Source organism: Hyperolius riggenbachi, chromosome 7 (assembly GCF_040937935.1).
Source record: "Hyperolius riggenbachi isolate aHypRig1 chromosome 7, aHypRig1.pri, whole genome shotgun sequence".
Taxonomy (NCBI): domain Eukaryota; kingdom Metazoa; phylum Chordata; class Amphibia; order Anura; family Hyperoliidae; genus Hyperolius; species Hyperolius riggenbachi.
This window is the reverse complement of record NC_090652.1, coordinates 217,659,643-217,679,524: the sequence shown is the minus strand read 5'-3', so window position 1 is coordinate 217,679,524 and position 19,882 is coordinate 217,659,643. Positions and strand designations below refer to the sequence as shown.

General features: G+C 44.2%; 1 protein-coding gene across 2 annotated transcripts in view; it reads right to left on the bottom strand.

Annotated features, from left to right (window-relative positions):
• LOC137524840 (potassium voltage-gated channel subfamily H member 8-like) overlaps positions 1 to 14,342 on the bottom strand; it is a 795,600-nt gene extending 781,258 nt beyond the window's left edge. For both annotated transcript variants that reach the window (XM_068245232.1, XM_068245233.1), the window contains exon 1: positions 13,883 to 14,342. In XM_068245232.1, the coding sequence (XP_068101333.1) occupies positions 13,883 to 13,958 (76 nt within the window). In that variant the 5' untranslated portion in view covers positions 13,959 to 14,342. The remainder of the gene's footprint in view (positions 1 to 13,882) is intronic.
• Between the last annotated feature and the right edge of the window lie 5,540 nt (positions 14,343 to 19,882).

The window sequence follows — 19,882 nt, the reverse complement described above, 5'->3', positions numbered from 1 at the left end:
TAGTGGCAGAAAACCTAAAGAGCACTGGACACACAGAACACTTGACAGTCAGGTTATTGGGCCAATCAAAGTGCAGGCATATTGTACTTTGGAAGCCACTAGACCTGCTGGGCTCAGGGTGGGTTCGGTGGAGCGCTCGCGGTTGACACTTGCTGCTGTCATTAAGTGACATCAACCTCTATTTTTGTTAGTGAATCAACCCCATTGTTATCTATTGAGAGCATAAGTCTAGTTATGCTGTTCTTATCAGTATATCAAGTACTTCTTACACTACAAAAAAAGTAAATGACACCACTGACCTATGTGGCCTGCAGCTCAGTCGGTCAGACTGCAAGACTTGCCTGGTCCAGCGGTGCACAATCCCTCTGTGGGTCACCACTTCCACAATCGATTTCCAGACAATAGGTACGAAGGAGGCACTCCACTGGTGAATTAAACTTGCGTTTAATGAAGTAGCTTAACACGACATGTTTCATGTCGTGTTAAGCTACTTCATTAAACGCAAGTTTAATTCACCAGTGGAGTGCCTCCTTCGTACCTATTGTCTGCAAGACTTGCAAAGCCTTGGTCTTATGTTACCGGTCTAGTGGTTCCTCAGCCAGAGCTCTCTCTGGTTATTAGAAGGCACAGAGGTGGGTATGGTTATGCCTTATTCTATGAATAAAGAATAATAGCCATTAACAGGCATGTACCCTGCACCCGCCAGAGGCTGCAGGAAGAGCAGGCTGAAGGAATATCAGATGTACGCAGTAAAGTTTGCAGCATCACATGCTTTGCAATCTGAATAACCCTAGATGATGTTACGAGAACTAAGGACGACCTTCACTTCTTGCAAACCAATAAGTACATAGTATATTTATTAATGTAATATTGCTATCCCCATTTTAAAGTACCTTTGTGCCACAGGTAGCCCACCAGTATAAGAAGCTAGAGATTCCCCACAACATCAGGTTGCCCCAATATAGGCAGCCATAGTAGCCAAGAGGTATAGGTAAACCAGATTAGCCACCCTTAAGTATAGGTAGCCACCTCGGAAGTATAGCTACCCCCCCCCCCCCCTCTCCCCCCGAATTATCTGTAAGCCTCCATTAGAGATTGTCTGACCCTCCGATTTTCGGTTCGCGAACCAGGTTTGCGTGAACTTTCGCGAACCGCAATAGATTTCAATCGGGAGGCGAACTTTCAAAACTAGAAAAATTTATGCTGGCCGCAAAAGTGATGGAAAATATGTTTCAAGGGGTCTAACACCTTAATGGGGGCATGGCAGAGTGAGATAGATGCCAAAAGTCCCGGGGAAAAATGTGGATTGGACACAAAAGCAGCGTTTTAAGGGCAGAAATCACATTGAATGCTAAATTGCAGGCCCAAAGTGCTTTAAAACATCTTGCATGTGTATACATCAATCAGGGAGTGTAATTAGAGTACTGCTTCACGCTGACACACCAAACTCACTGTGTAACGCACCGCAAACAGCTGATTGTGTAGTGACAGCCGTGCTGGACTGGTGCGCACCATGGCCAGAGTGCAGGCCGTGGCGGTTTTCAAGTCCATACGGTCGCCGGGCTGTGGTAGCTCAATGATAGAATAACAGTGACAGGCACAGTGACACTGCGTGCGCTCACATAGGTATGTGGGTGCACTGACTGAAGTGAACAACAGGTAGGTATATGCAGTAATGGGTATTACAATGTGCACCTGTCACACACACAGGTAGTCACTGAATCTGCTGGGCCTGGCAGTGGCACACACAGTAGGAATTACCAAGGCTGTCTATGCAACACAAGTGTCAGTGGGACACACACACACACACACACACACACACACACACACACACACACACACACACACACACACAAAAGATCACAACAACAAGATTAGCTGTCAAAAGAGCTGTTGAGGGGTGCTTTTTTTAGCAATAAGAATCAGCAAGGAGCAAGCTAAAAAGTCTACAGTAGCCTAACTAAGCTTTCCCTATAGCTCTCTATGCAACAGCTCTCCCTTCTCTAATTAATGCAGACACACGAGTGAGTCCAATGCCTGATGCTGCCTGCCTTTTATAAGAGGAGGGGGTGGCTCCAGGAGGGAGTGTATCCTGATTGGCTACAATGTGCCTGCTGACTGTGATGTAGAGGGTCAAAGTTGACCCTTATGATGCACTATAGGGGCGAACTGAACTTCCGGTTCTCCGCGATCGCGAACCCCGGAAATTCGCCGGGAACTGTTGTTTGCCGGCGAACCGTTCGGGCGATCTCTAGCCTCCATATGCAGAGTAAGTGAGTGGAGTGCTAGACGTAAGTTACATACCTCTACAGGCTACACCGACAATCTTCCCTACTCCTAGAATCAGAATCCCCATGATTGCAATGTCCTCTCTTGTCAAGTTACCCACACAACCCACCCTTATCACGCAAGTCAGGCAGTGTTTTTTCCAAACAAAATACATAATCAAACAGTGTGCCCCTCTGCAAAGGAAAAAAAAGGCAGCTTTTCCCCTCCAGGACATGAATAGGCAGTGTCTCCTAAACAAAATTAGGCAGTGTCCCCTAAACATAATTAGCCAGTCTTCCAAACTCTTGATTAAACATAATATCCCCAAAATCATTATTTGGCGTGTGTGTGTGTGTGTGTGTGTGTGTGTGTGTGTGTGTGTGTGTGTGTGTGTGTGTGTGTGTGTGTGTGTGTGTGTGTGTGTGTGTGTGTGTGTGTGTGTGTGTGTGTGTGTGTGTGTGTGTGTGTGCGACTGTGTATGTGACTGTTTTTCACCGTGATGTTGCGCTCAGTCCCCACTTTCTTAGGCTGCTGACTACACACAGAGACAAGTCCCAGTCACAATTAGGTAATACACTATAGCCGCGCCAATATCCGTGTCAGCTCTTGCGATCCAAGGTCCTTTAAAAATATAAACACAACAAACCAGAGCTTCTCATAGTGAGTATTGCCTCATCAGTGACACCCTTGTGCATAAACACACACTGCATGAGGGTAAAAGTTACTATCACCAGGGCTGAATGGGGATCACACCCCCCCCCCCCCCCTTGCTTTCCCTGCTCACCAGAGGAATTATTGGTAATATTGCATATCAAGACAAGACAAGACAAATAACATTTATATTGCGCTTTTCCCCTTGCGGACTCAAAGCGCCAGAGCAGAGCAGCAGCCACTAGGGCGCGCTCTATTGGCAGTAGCAGTGTAAGGGAGACTTGCCAAAGGTCTCCTACTGATATCATAAAACATCCATGCTGAGGAACCTTCTACTAATATCCAATCCCTCCATTATCCATGAATCAGCCCGATTGCTAGACAATCGGGCTGATTCATGGATAATGGAGGGATTGGATATTAGTAGAAGGTTCCTCAGCATGGATGTTTTATGATATGCAATATTACCAATAATTCCTCTGGTGAGCAGGGAAAGCAAGGGGGGTGTGTGATCCCCATTCAGCCCTGGTGATAGTAACTTTTACCCTCACGCAGTGTGTGTTTATGCACAAGGGTGTCACTGATGAGGCAATACTCACTATTAGAAGCTCTGGTTTGTTGTGTTTATATTTTTAAAGGACCTTGGATCGCAAGAGCTGACACGGATATTGGCGCGGCTATAGTGTATTACCTAATTGTGTATGTGACTGTGTGTGTGACTGTGTGTGACTGTGTGTGACTGTGTGTGTGTGCGTGCGTGCGACTGTGTATGTGACTGTGTGTGACTGTGTGTGTGTGTGTGTGACTGTGTGTGTGTGTGTGTGACTGTGTGTGTGTGTGTGTGACTGTGTGTGTGTGTGACTGTGTGTGTGTGTGTGTGACTGTGTGTGTGTGTGTGACTGTGTGCGTGTGTGTGTGTCTGTGTGACTGTGTGAGTGTGTGTGACTGTGTGTGCGACTGTGTATGTGACTGTGTATGTGTGACTGTGTGTGTGTGTGTGTGTGTGTGTGTGTGTGTGTGTGTGTGTGTGTGTGTGTGTGTGTGTGTGTGTGTGTGTGTGTGTGCGCGCGCGCGTGTGCGAACTATGCATATATGTATGAACAATGGTTACAAAGACTGAGGCAGGAAATTGTTAATTTTGCTTGTCTGCCACTGGCTGGTTATTATGCAAGGACTAATTTCCCTCTGCTCTAAACACATACAAGCGCATGCAAAACATTTCCGGAGTACACTCAGGCAAATCAGGAATTACCTAAACAAAGTCTGCAGCAAAGCCCTCCTTAACTGTTCCACTGCCAGGTACAACTACCTGTACTAATGTAACAAAAATGTTTATTCTTACAACCCAGGAAATGCAGTCTGAACAGTTTCAGCTACCAGAAATAAGAATTGACTAGTTGACAGCTTTTCCATTCAGTGATCACAATTTTTCTTAAAGGGAACTTCCATGTTTGTTGAGAAAAATACAGTCCACTCAGATCAGCTCTTACCACTGAAACGATTAATAGCAAACATTATTTCAGTTTCCTTACTTTGTTTATCTGTACTTTTAAAACATTGCTAGTGTAATTTAAAATACATACACATACAATGTGTATTTTTTCCAGAGTAAAATGTGCCATAAATTACTTTTTGACCATATTGTTGTCACAGCAGGTATTAAAAATTTGACAGATCTGACAGATTTTGGACTAGCCCAATCTCTCATAAGAAACCTAGTACCTTTATTCTTTACAAAACACTCCCTGGAATGGATCTATAAAGGCAGCTTCCCTACAGCCAGCCAGCTTCCCTACTCATGTGCACACTATTTTGGCAGCTGGACTGAGCAGCTAAAGGTTAGTTGGTGCTTTAATAAATAAATACAGTAACTGAGAATCCCCCATGAGGGATATACCTGTCCAAAACCTTTCAGATTTTCACTGCCTACTTTAAAATATACCCAAGGTGACATGTGGCATGATGAGATAGACATGTGTATGCGCAGTGCCTACCACACTGCAATATAGGAAAAAAAGTAATTTACAGTGCATTTTACTCAGTGAGAAATAAACATTTAAACGTGCTGCGTAATATGTTGCAGCTTTATAAATACAATAAATAAATGTATTATAAATTGTACATATTTTGTGATAGCTGTCCTTGAACAAAAGCTTCTGCTTTGTGTAACTAATTACTCATGCACTAATCTGTACTCATATAATATTGTTGTGTGATTGCAAAGAAGTGCAATTTAAGCTGTCAGAAATCTTACATTTTAATACACTAAAATAAAAACAAAATGGCAATTTTATAACAAAAGTGGAACTTATACATATCTTACAAGATTGGGGTTATGGAGCAGATGTATGATTATGATGAAAATGAGCCAGACATTATGTAAATCTCTGTAGCCTGTTATGTGAATTGCTGGCACCTAGAGGCTGTATGCACCCTCACACAATCTCCAGATGCACTCAGAGCACTTAATCTCTAAGCATTAAAACAGCAACTGATGGATGGTAGCCATTTAGCAACATCCCTCCTGTAGTGAAACCACACGTTTAATAGGGCTATGCATAGAGTGATAGACCAATAAGGATCAGGTGGTATGAAATAAAAGACTAGATGCAGTAGGGATTGGCTGCCATATGGGCAGTTATTTTCATTGATATATTGACTATGGGATACTTTTAGCAGTCATTTGGGGAAAAATTATAACAGTAACCCAAAAAAAATGATACTAAACCTGTTCCTTTTACGTTCTGCTTCTTCTCAAAATTGAGCAGATCCACTAATCACGGGTAACACTTACCTGTTCAAACAGTACATGTAAGTTTTAATGACATGTATGCAAAGTATTAACAGGCATTGCGCAAATAGCGCAACTCACATCATCTACGTAATGCACAGATTGCTTGTACAACGCACATTATAAAGGTAGCGTGCCCATTGTGCACATCACAATAGTTTTACTTTTTCTGCAAAGCTCTTTAAAGAGACTCTGAAGCGAGAATAAATCTCGCTTCAGAGCTCATAGTTAGCAGGGGCACGTGTGCCCCTGCTAAACCGCCGCAATAGCGCCACTAAACGGGGATCCCTTGACCCCCAAACCCCCCACTGCGACACTTAGTCGCAGACTTGGTCGCTCCTGGAGGCAGGGCTAACGGCTGCAGCCCTGCCTCCAGTCGCGTCTATCAGCGGCGCATCGCCGCCTCTCCCCCGCCCCTCTCAGTGAAGGAAGACTGAAAGGGGCGGGGGAGAGGCGGAGATACGCGCTGACAGACGTGCGTGGGGCAGGGCTGCGGCGGTTAGCCCTGCCCCAACCAGGAAGCGCTCCCTCGCATTATGGAGGGGATTTGGTGGATCAGGGACCCCCGTTAAGCCGCGGGATAGCAGCGGTTTAGCAGGGGCACACATGCCCCTGCTAACTCTGAGGTCTGAAGCGAGATTTATTCTCGCTTCAGACTCTCTTTAAAGCGGTATCATCACCATAAAAATCAAATTTCAACAGCAACTGGTCTGAGTGTATTAAGTGATAAAGATGCTAAGCCTGCATTCAAAACTTTCAAAACATTTTCTGCTGTTATGATTTGGAGCTATCACATACTTAAGGAGCACTGGCCCTTTAGTAGTCGTGCCAAAGAATGCTGGGGGTTCTTTTTATCTATAATCTATTCCTCCTCTTCCCTTTATTTCCCTGCCAGCTGCTTATCTGAAACCTAATACCCTACTCACTTGTGTTTACAAGCAAGGCTGAGGCGACTCAGCGATTGGAGGAGACAAGAAAAAAAGTAAAGGACAGAAATGACATCACGAGTTAGCCTTAACTGTGGGCAAAAGACATGGCCCCCACCAGGAACAGAATTCTCGTCATTTACTATATAACATTCACTGAAATCAAAACGTGGACAGTATAATACATGTGTTATGTAAGTAGATCAAGTATTTATCTACTTATATATGAGTTTTTTTCCCCTGGCATAGTATGGCTAATCCTACTGCTTTAAGAAATGCAAGTAAAATTGATGAGCACTGTCTACGCATGTCAATTTTACAGTACTGCTATTTTAACTCGAAGTTATTTAAAAATAGCTTTGCGTTTATACTTTTGTACTGCATGTAACAACTTTGGCATTAACCTCAATAGAGAATGTGTTGAATTAAATTTTTCCTCAGATGGACTTTTAAACGTGTTTCAATAAAGAGCTTTTATTACATGTAGTGGTGCTGACTTAAAACTTTTGTTTTGCTTCAGGCCCCTTTTACACTTGCATTGCAAGTTTGTGTAGCGTTACCCTGTTTTACCGCAAGGTAACACAAAGACAATGTGGCCTAGAACACTTACCTCGTCGCATTGTGACGGAAGTGCCCAATCCACCACCAAATCAGCACATTACTAGCCAACTTCCGTGGCGGCAGAAGTAATGACATACTTCCTGTCCAGCAGGGTGTACGCCACTGGGTGAGGGGCGGTGGCACTATGCATATGACCCCGTCAGTGCACTCCGCCATATGTTATTCATATGTTAGCATATGTTAGTAATTTAGGACACCTTAAGTGAGAGGTATATGGAGGCTGCCATATTAATTTCCTTTTATACAATACCAGTTGCCTGGCAGCCCTGTTGATCTCTTTAGCTGCAGTAGTGTCTGAATCACACACCTGAAACAAGCATGCAGCTAATGGTGTCAGATTTGTGTCACACATCTCATCTGAAGGCTTCTGTGGGGTCTATGGCTAAAACCATAAAGAGCCAGAGGTTCAGCTGGGCAGCCAGGCAACAAAGCAGGTGGTTTCAGTACACGGTGCTCAGCGGGAAACCTAGACGCTGCTATAGCAGTAATGCTATAGTGTGCGGGGCATGTAATGGTAATTCGGGGGCAATTGCTGGACCCACAAATTTTTTCTTCCTTTAAGTTGCTTCTACTCATAGGGGGAATCGTATTTAACACCGCCAGGGATTCAAACCACAGTGGGGTGAGCCGTTGTTCGGCTCAACCTGCGTCCAGCTCACCGGCTGACTGGTATTGTTCAAAAGGAAAGAAATATGTCAGCCTCCTTACACTTATTTGAGGTTCCCCTTAACTCGCCTATGACTTCATAAAAGCTGCACACCAGCATAAATCAGCCTTCTCGAACTCTCCTAGGTCTACTGTGAGGAAAGTTTCAGTTTCCCAAATTACGGTGGTGGAAGAAGAAAAAGAGGAAGGAAAATAGGAATGAATACAATTTGAAATAATCAGCTTTATAAATGATTGTTTCTTTAGTACACACAGCTTCCTTTGCACGTATTCATTTATTCTTCTAGCAGTATTTCATTTAAACTTGAGGCTTTACACATGAATGCATTTATAAGATTTGTAATGTCTTTGTTCAGCTATTACTGCAGGCAATCCTATCACAGTCATTTGGTTTAATCGTGAGAAAACAAATGCGTCTTATTCTACTCGGTATTCATCTGAAAACAGAATTCTCACAGAGGCCTCAGCAGCAGCCCCAGATAGGCACAAGCTACACATAGACAGCAGAGGGCAGCTGGACATGAAGCCACAATCCTAACAGCTGATTTACAAACAGGAAGGCTCAGGTCAGTCAATCTTTCCTGCTATTTACAGAGGAACCATAAACAAACTCTTCTAATTCTAGCTTACCATGGGGGGAAATAGAATCAACTTAACCAGCATGTCTAACTGTTGTCCATCCATGCAGGGGTCCTGCAGGCGCATATATGAAAAAAAGGAGGAGGTTGCTGCTAGTAGAATATCGTTAAATTAGCGATATTCTACTACTAAAATCTGATAAGAAAATATCTGTAATCTTTACCGATACTTTACTATGACTAAACCTAATCATCCTCTTACACAGAACCTTCACTCTACCAATGCCTAACACAGAACCCTCCCTCTACTGATGTCTAACACAGAATCCTCCCTCTGCCGATGCCTAACACAGAACCCTCCCTCTACTGATGTCTAACACAGAATCCTCCCTCTACTGATGCCTAACACAGAATCCTCCCTCTACCAATGCCTAACACAGAACCCTCCCTCTACTGATGTCTAACACAGAACCCTCCCTCTACTGATGCCTAACACAGAACCCTCCCTCTACCGATGTCTAACACAGAACCCTCCCTCTACCGATGCCTAAAACAGAACCCTCCCTCTACCGATGCCTAACACAGAACCCTCCCTCTACCGAAGCCTAACACAGAACCCTCCCTCTACCGATGTCTAACACAGAACCCTCCCTCTACTGATGTCTAACACATAATCCACCCTCTACCGATGCCTAACACAGAACCCTCCCTCTACTGATGTCTAACACAGAATCCTCCCTCTACCAATGCCTAACACAGAACCCTCCCTCTACTGATGTCTAACACAGAACCCTCCCTCTACCGATGCCTAACACAGAACCCTCCCTCTACCGATGCCTAACACAGAACCCTCCCTCTACCGATGCCTAACACAGAACCCTCCCTCTACCGATGCCTAACACAGAACCCTCCCTCTACCGATGCCTAACACAGAACCCTCCCTCTACTGATGTCTAACACAGAACCCTCCCTCTACCGATGCCTAACACAGAACCCTCCCTCTACCGATGCCTAACACAGAACCCTCCCTCTACTGATGTCTAACACAGAATCCTCCCTCTACCAATGCCTAACACAGAACCCTCCCTCTACCAATACCTAACACAGAACCCTCCCTCTACTGATGTCTAACACAGAACCCTCCCCCTACTGATGTCTAACACAGAATCCTCCCTCTACTGATGTCTAACACAGAATCCTCCCTCTACCAATGCTTAACACAGAACCCTGCCTCTACTGATGTCTAACACAGAACCCTCCCTCTACCGATGCCTAACACAGAACCCTCACTCTACTGATGTCTAACATAGAACCCTTCCTCTACCGATACCTAACACAGAACCCTCCCTCTACCGATGCCTAACACAGAATCCTCCCTCTACCGATGCCTAACACAGAACCCTTCCTCTACCGATGCTTAACACAGAATCCTCCCTCTACCGATGCCTAACACAGAACCCTTCCTCTACCGATGCTTAACACAGAACCCTCCCTCTATGGATGTCTAACACAGAACCCTCCCTCTACCAATGCCTTACACAGAACCCTCCCTCTACCAATGCCTACCACCAATTTAGAAGAAATTTACTTTTTATTATGCAGAGTACATAATGCGGACAAGCATGATGTTTCGGGCCAAGCATTGCTGTCTGCGTTATACACTCTGCATAATGAAAAGGAACTTAATTCAAATTTGTGGTAAAGCTTGAGTCATTATCATTTATTTTGACTTCTGTCCAGCCCCAATAGTGCTCTGAAAGCATTGTTCATAGGACTTCCACAAATAACTTGTTAACCAGGTAGCAGGATTACACGATGGTCATCTCATTTCACTGATGTAGGCCATACACGCTTCAAATTTTCCCAGCAGATTCAATCGCTCTAAATAAGCCTGCCGTAAAACTATTATTATTATTATTATTGATGTATAAAGCACCAACATATTCCATGGCGCTGTACAAAGTAAGAAACAAACATGAGGTACATAATACAGACAATGGTTTACACCAATATACAAAATACATAGTTGGTGACAGAATACAAAATCGATACAAAATACAGAATAGGTAAGGACAGTGATAAAAGTAACATGATGAATAAAATGTATAATAAATTCCAAGACACAAAAGGGGAGAGAGCCCTGCCCTTGGGAGCTTACAATCTAAAGGAATAGGGGGGAAACAAGAGGTGGGGTGATATGCAACACACATATAGAGGCAGTATGTTTTACGATATCTAGCGTAAAATAATTATAGCATAACGAGCCTCATTGATTGAAGAAGATCAAAATTATGATTGTACGGAAAATTTTGATCAATGGGACACGGTGGGGGAACGGCGGTAGATCGACAGCCCACAGCGTTGTATTGCATCGAACAGAACAACGCCGCAGATTGATAGATTTTCTACAGATTTAATGGTAAAATCTTTTGATAAATTTTTGTTGGAAGGATTTAACTCTTCTCTGTTCAGATTCACGAAGAGATAAGGTGCCCATTAATGGTACAATTTTTTCACCAGATGCAATCTTTTGGTGTACTTTTTATGAAATTGTACAGAAAATTGTGCAGTGTGTGGTGGAAATCGATGTGAAACGATTCTTTTTGGAACAAAAAATTTAATTGCTCCTAAAGTTGGATTTTATGATTGTTTCTGAAGAGAGAAAATAACCCATTTATGGGAACAATAGATAATTACCTTTTGATTACTTATGACCATAAAAAGTACGTTAAAAGATTGTATCCTATGAAGAAATTTTACCATTAATGGGCACATATAGATTGATCTGCTTTCCACATTGGGTGGCAATCTAAGCCTGTATGGAAACCTTAAATGTCTCAAATTCATATATTTAGAATTAGACTAATATTTCCCTTTCCTGTTTACTTTTTGCATTCAGTCTTTGTAACGGTATTACAGACTTGGACAGCCCAGATGAGCAGATGAAGAGAGAGGATAATGAGCAATTAAGTGAAGATCTGATCTTGTGGGCCTAGAACAGTTGTGAGTTCTGCCCCCCTCCCCCTTCTTGTTGTTAAGCCTTAACATTTGAATAAAGAGTTGCATATGGATTATTTTGTAATCTTAGCTATGTAAGTTAAACAAAGCGAGCTTTCCATATGATTTTCATAAAGCTTAGGTTCCTGAGAGCGATGTGTATACAGGATATCCCATGATAAGGTGGTGATTTCCTTATAGGCGTCATGCCACATGTTGTGGCACATGTAGCTTTCAGCAAGCCACAATTTGACCATTTTTTACATCATAAAATGCCATTGAGCCACAAGCACAGAGGCTGTACAAGATAGCATTTTTATTTTCCCCTTATCTGGTTCCTTTAAATATTAATATGACTGTAATCGTATTTATGGAGTTTGACTTTGCTTTGTCTCTCTGAGGAGTCTGGTTAGCTGGAATAGGGTTGAAAACATGACAAGTGTTCTTTGTCTTTTGAAGTGTAAAGTTGTCAGCTTACAGATCATAGTCCTGAAATGTTTGGTAAACATAGTTTTTTGTTCTGCGCTCCCATTCACAAGCTGCATGTACTGGTTGTAGCAAGGAAAGCAGCTCTGTCCATGGTGCTGAACATGACAGCTGTAACAATAATGAAGCCCTTTTTCTTGAGAAGTGGCATTGCATGTAGCACGATGCTATCTATCTCCAACAGATGCACATTCCACATTCAGTCGCAAGCTCTCCGCCGCCTTCTTCTGATTTCCTATCTCGTTGTCTGCTTGTCTGTCTTATTAGTGTTCCCAGTAATCAAACTATAAAGTGGGCATATATCATAGCCTTAGTAATTGTATTGTAAGATCTGCTAACCAGCTGGATATTGATTACTCCCTGAGGTAAGTGGAGCTAGTAGAAGGATAGTTGAGCAGACTGTGCATTTAAGCACTTGGTCTGGCAGATGAACTGTGATTATGGGTATGCAGCTAGCCCTGGGGCACAACAGCGCTACACACATGACAAGATAAAGAAAATGGACAATCTTCCACTTTGGTTTCATTATAAGAAAGGCTGACTAGTTCCAATAATGTGAAATGGTTTGGACATAACAGTAATGGCTTCATACATCAATATACTGGTTTGTGTAACGCGAATACTCATTTCCTGTAAATAAATTACCTTCCTGTCTATTATATAGAGTGCATGAATGAATGTCTAGACCCAGTACAATTAGCATTTAACACCTGAGCTGCCAGGATAGTACTCCTGTGATCTCCAGGTTATAGCAACCAGTTGCTCATCAATGCAACAGTCGTTCATGATGTTGCTTTCACACTGCGCGGGTTGTGTTGCGATAGCGCTGAAATGCAGCGCAGCTTAAAAGTCGCACTGTGTGTTAGACGTGAGTTGCGGCTATACAGCGAAGCATACAGTACAATGAAAGTATGCTTCACTGCCACTGTAAACGTGTAAGTTGCCCAGTAGACATGCTGTGTGTTACTCCGTTGGAACTCGCCACACCGCACTCAATGTGAAAGCACCATAGGATTATCACTGCATCGCCTCGCGTCAATGGAAAGCAACAGGAACCGTGGGAAAGGACCCTTATGGTTCTAAATGTGAATTTCTTCATGAACACTGCTTAGCATCCAAACGTGGCAGCATCAGGCTCTTGTAAACATAATGTAGCCAGCCCAAGGCTTTAAATTAGCTTCACGCTGCAAGGGGTTAAGCAGTCGTGATCATCATTTTAAATATTGCATGCATTTCAGGGGATTGGGTTTCTACTACATAACAAAGAAGTTACAATCTTACTACAGTGATGTGTCATCAAGAGGATAGAGGAGTAACCAGGCTTAACCCAAGAGCAGTCACATGGGGTACGCATGTAAGAATAAAACAATGTACAATAAAACGATCTAAAAAGCAAAGGTGTCCAATGGAAGCGTAAAGTTTAAACCCGCAAGCATGACAAGCCTACCTTGATCTTACTGAAGGTGCCCTAACAATTTTTTCAGCAGATATGATCTTTTGTCGCAATTTTTACGAGTGAAAATAATCGGAAGGTAATTATCGATTGTCCTCATAAACGGGTCAATTAGGGCAATTCCTCTTTTCCAATTTGATCGTAAAATCCAACATTCGTATCCATTACATTTTCTGTTATAACTGAACATAAAATCGTGTTTTCATCACACTGCACAGTTTTCTGTACAGTTCAATGGTAAAAACTGCACTGAACGATTGCAATCTGATTCAGAAATTGTACTGTTAATGGGCACCTTTAAGCTGTGATTAAACAAAAGACCTGGCTCATTCATGTAGCAGTCACACAAAGGTCCGATAAGCTATGTCTGACTATCTACACCTGTACAAGAGAAGCACAGCCAGCAGACTGGAGAACATAGTGCCAGAGACTGTGGATTACTTACGGGTCCCGTCGAACCTGGTAGCTATAGTATCCAAGAAAGTGTTCTGCGGGGCCAGCAGCCCTTTCATCACAGGCATCTTCTCTGCTAATCCATGCACGCCTGGGTGGACAGTGCGAGGCGAAGATGATGGAGAGACAGGGAAGGCTGGGTAGTATAGAAGAGAAGTGGTCCCCCAGGTCAGCCTCCACAGCCTGACACCCGATGCCGAGAAGACAAGCACTTGTCAAGCATCCTTAGCAATGTCATTAATAGCAGTCCCTGACAAAGGGCTGGGCTGGGGGAGGAACTGGTACAAAAAAGTTGAGTCCAAGTTAAGTCTTGCCGATGAGAAGCAGGACAAAGCCACAGGTTTAATGCAGAGAGAAGATGCTGTTGCTGCTGCACTTGTGATGCCTCTTAGGTCCTGTGATGCTGATTCTGGCTAAGGATGAAAGAGCTCCTCTTCCCTTGTGCGTTTTCATTTTCTTCTTTTCTTGTTCTCTGGCGGTCTGGCAGATGCAAGATCACGTGAGATGCTGGGATGGGGAGGAGAGGAGGAGGGGGAGGGAGGGAGTAGTGAGTGTGAAGAGGCAGCTCCCAGGTATCTGCCTGTCTGATAGTTGGATGGCTGGGCAGGGCTGGAGCTCATGCACCTGACAAACTTACTTCCAATACAGAGGATGTGCTGCACATACAAAAAAGGATGATAGATAGATAGATAGATAGATAGATAGATAGATAGATAGATAGATAGATAGATAGATAGATAGATAGATAGATAGATAGATAGTGTGCTTAATGTATTGGGATTCTATGAAAATCCTAGCTGCATTGTCAGAGAGTGCAGTGCTGTTTACATTTATAGGCACTCTCCAGGAATCAGTCCCCCATTGGCAGAAGAAGGAACACAACCAGCTAATACTGGAGCAGCCACGATGGGTTAGTCCTCTCCTGCTGTTTGTACATCACTCCTATTTCTCGCTCAGGCACAACTGCTATTTAAAGGCACGGCAGGCGTGGACTTGTTGATGGTCACATCTATCTGTAGCTCTGAAGATAAAGTGTTAGAATAAGAGCCACCTCAGTCAGGATATGTCATAGTAGCAAAAAGTGGAGGCTTGTAAAAATGCCAGTGTTAAAGAGGTCCTCCGCTGGTTAAGTCATGGTATTAAAGGGAGCCTCTGCTAGATATGTCAGTGTTAAATGGGGCCTCTGCTGGATATGTGATAGTATCAAATGGGACCTACTCTGTATTTGTCATAGTATTAAAGGGGATCTCCACTGAATATGTAAAAGTATTAAAGGGGGCCTCCAATCAATGTACATAACATAATGGTGAGGGGTTGTCAAACTAATTCTTTATAAAGGAAAGGAACCCATAATAAACATTTGTCCGGTGATAAGCTGGTAAGGGTACTTAAAGTACACCCAAAGTTAGAGGAAAATGCAATATTTATTTCCTTCTGAACAATGCCAGTTTCCCATTTGTCCTGCTGATCCTCTGCCTCTATTACTTTTACTTTTAGCCATAAATCCTGAACAAGCATGCACAGAAGTGTGGACAGAGGAGCACACTATCAGTACAGTATTTGCATTAATTGGTGAGACCTATGTTTCCTGTGAAAGCTGTGGCTAGGTGTACACTTAGCAGAAACGCAAGCGTTGCAGAAAACGCTTCCACTAAGTCTATGATCTGCATGAAAAAATGCATATAAAAACCCCATATGTGTTTCATATGCATGTGTTTTTAAAAACACTGGTTAAAAACACATCAAAAATGCACATAATAAAAGTCAATGGGAACACAATGTTTTCTGTTTTGTATGCATTTTTCTTGCGTTTTTATATGTATTTTTTGAAAAAAAAATGTGTGATGTACTCTGCTCCCTATTGTCTACCTAGTGATTTGCATAAAACGCAATGTAAAAACGCATTGAAACCGCATACAAAATAAATATGTGTTTTGTATGTGCGACCTGCAAACACGTAAAAACACACGCAAAACGCTAGAAAAATGCATATGCGGGAAAAAAACGCAAGCGCACTAAAAGTGCACACACACACACAAAAACCATGACAGAAAACACGACCTTTCACGCTCTGTTATGTGTGCACCCAGCCTGTTGCATGATTATTGCATGCAAATCCCATCAGCCAGTTCTCCATCAGCCAGCCTGTGCATTAGCCCTGCCAGCCTTTACAGCATGTCCGCCAGCCAGTCTTTAGAGCATCACCCCCAGCCAGCCTTTACAGTATCGCCATCAGCCAACACAGCATCGCCGCCAGCCTTTACAGAATCACCTCTAGCCAAGCACAACATCCCTGCCAGCCAGCACAGCATCGCCGCCAGCGAGCTCACAATCACCATCAGGCCAGCCAGCTAGCACAGGTTCACCAAGCCATTTGGCAAGCACAGCATCCCCAAGCCAGCCTGTACTCATATGAAAAAAAGGGAACCTGGAAAAAGGGCGCATAGGATTGCAGCTAGTAGATTATCACTACAATAAATGGTAATGATTACCAATATTTTATTATGGCTAACCATACTATCACACAGAACCTTCCCATGGTAATGCCTAACCCTTCAACCAACCCCTGGTGGTGCTTAACCCTTTGACCTCCCCGGCGGTGCTAAACCCTAAGAACCCCCCTCCTGGCGCCTAAACATAAGAACGCCCTCCCTGGTGCCTAACTCTAAGAACCCCCCTGGTGGCGCCTAAACCTAAGAACCCCCCGTCCCCCCATGCCCAACCCTAACCCCTGTGGCGCCTGTCCCTACCCCCCAAACCTTAATGATCTCTTTGCCGGAAAGCCACTTTATGCGGCTAGAGAGGTAAAATTTGGCGCTGGCAGGCACCTGATTACTGGCAGACATAGTAAAGGAGCTTGCGAAAATGCAAATTGCGGCATGCATAGCAGGCGATCCGTCTGCACACTTTGCCTGCTAAATACTCAATAATAATAATAATAAATGCTCCCCGGCACCGGTGTACCTACTGGGGATGCTACCCCATCAGCCACAGGGGGGCCCGCCAGCGGTGTGCGGGGGGAACGCTGCTGCCCGCCCGATTCTGGGACCCACAGCCAGGTCTTCAACTGGCCACGGCGTCTAACAGACGCTGCCGCCAGTTCATTCCCCGAATTCCTGCAGCCCGCAGTAGTGTTGTCCGGATCATGAACGATTTGGATCTTTGTTGTGAGTCGAATCATCTGGATCATCAAAATGAACGATTCGGTTCAAAAAGGGGGTGGAGCCAGGAGCGGCAGCCCCCCTCTCAGCAGGCAGTGGGGTCCTGGAAGCAGAGCAGAGATGGATCGCTCAGTTGGTGGGGAGCCAACCTTGCAGGAACAGGTAGATGAGAGAGGGGACATGGGTGCCACTGCCAGATATGTGTAGAGCACACCTACTGGCTGTAATGTGCTGCTCATTTTAGGCTGTCTGTTCCGTAGTTGTGCATAGTGAACAAATGGGAAAGTTTTGGCACAGCTCAGTAACTTTGCAGACAGTGTGCTGGGCTAGAATGACAGGGCAGGCACTGTGATTGCAGTGCTATATGATCCTTCTGCACTCTGCTCTAAACAGCTGCACTTCTCCCTAAGTTTATGATGAGTGTTCGAGGTGAGAAAAAGGACACATTGGGGAATGCTTTCTTTCACTGTGAGAGGTTTGCATTCAGAGTATACAGATGAACATATAGGTGAAATATATTTAAAGCATATGATTGCAACGTGTGCGTAATGTGTGCAAAAAACATTTCTGCTCTCTGCTCACCCCTCTTCGTCCACCTCCTCCCTTCTCTGTCCACTCCCTGCCCTTCTCTATCCATCTTCTCCCCTTCTCTGTCTGTCCACCCCCCTCTCCTTCTCTGTCCACTGCAGGGAAAGTCCTGTCCTGCTAGTCATTTCACCCCCAGAACGCTTCCCTAGTAAAATGATTCGAGATTCGGTTCAAAGATCCAGATTCTTTCAATGATCTGATTCAAATCATCCGAATCCTTGAAAAGATCCGGACTTCCCATCTCTAGCCCGCAGTCTCCTGGCAGGCAGAGCAGGGCTACGGCAAGATGGCTGCCAAAGCCCTGCACTGGAGACTATTTGTGTCTCCAGTACAGGGCTTCGGGCGCCATCTTGCCATAGCCCTCTGCCTGTCAGCACGGGAGATGTGCTGCAGGAGGATCGTCGGGGGATCTGGCCGGGAGAGGAGACTTCTGACAGGTGAGTGAATTGTTTTTTGTTTTTTTAACAGGTGCATTTTTTTTTCTGGTGACTGCTGCCCACATTATGATTTTTTGGTGATCGCTGCCCACATTACGATTTTCTGGTGACTGCTGTCCACATTACGATTTTGTGGTGACTGCTGCCCAAATTACGATTTTCTGGAGAACGCTGCCCACATTATGATTTCCTAGTGAACGCTGCCCACATTACGATTTTCTGGTGACTGCTGTCCACATTACGATTTTCTGGTGACTGCTGCCCACATTACGATTTTCTGGGGACTGCTGTACACATTACGATTTTCTGGTGAACTCTGCCCACATTACAATTTTCTGGTGAACGCTGCCCACATTACAATTTTTCTGCTGAACGCTGCCCACGTTACGATTTTCTGGTGAACGCTGCCCACGTTACGATTTTCTGGTGAACGCTGCCCACGTTACGATTTTCTGGTGAACGCTGCCCACGTTACGATTTTTTGGTGACTGCTGCCCACATTATGTTTTTCTGGTGACTGCTACCCACATTACGATTTTCTGGTGAACGCTGCCCACATTATGATTTCCTAGTGAACTCTGCCCACATTATGATTTTCTGGTGACTGCTGCCCACATTACGATTTTTTGGTGATTGCTGCCCACATTACGATTTTCTGGTGACTGCTGCCCACATTACGATTTTCTGGTGAACGCTGCCACATAACGATTTTCTGGTGAACTCTGCCCACATTACAATTTTCTGGTGAACGCTGCCCACATTACAATTTTCTGGTGAACGCTGCCCACGTTATGATTTTCTGGTGAACGCTGCCACATAACGATTTTCTGGTAAATGCTGCCCACATTACGATTTTCTGGTGAACGCTGCCCACATTACGATTTTCTGGTGAACTCTGCCCACATTACAATTTTCTGGTGAGCGCTGCCCACATTACAATTTTTCTGGTGAACGCTGCCCACGTTACGATTTTCTGGTGAACGCTGCCCACGTTACGATTTTCTGGTGACTGCTGCCCACATTACGATTTTCTGGTGACTGCTGCCCACATTACAATTTTCTGGTGACTGCTGCCCACATTACGATTTTCTGGTGAACGCTGCCCGCATTACGATTTTCTAGTGAACTCTGCCCACATTATGATTTTCTGGTGACTGCTGCCCACATTACGATTTTTTGGTGATTGCTGCCCACGTTACAATTTTCTGGTGACTGCTGCCCACATTACAATTTTCTGGTGCATTTTTTTTTTCTGGTGACTGCTGCCCACTTTACGATTTTTTGGTGATCACTGCCCACATTATGATTTTCTGGTGACTGCTGCCCACATTACGATTTTCTGGTGACTGCTGCCCACATTACGATTTTCTGGTGAATGCTGCCCACATTACGATTTCCTAGTGAACGCTGCCCACATTACGATTTTCTGGTGACTTCTGCCCACATTATGATATTTTGGTGATTGTTGCCCACATTACGATTTTCTGGTGACTGACTGCTGCCCACATTACAATTTTCTGGTGAACGCTGCCACATTACGATTTTCTGGTGAACGCTGCCCGCATTACGATTTTCTGCTAAATGCTGCCCACATTACGATTTTCTGGTGAATGCTGCCCACATTACGATTTTCTGGTGAACTTTGCCCACATTACAATTTTCTTGTGAACGCTGCCCACATTACAATTTTCTGGTGAATGCTGCCCACGTTATGATTTTCTGGTGAACGCTGCCCACGTTACGATTTTCTGGTGACTGCTACCCACATTACGATTGTCTGGTGAATGCTGTCCGTGTTACGATTTT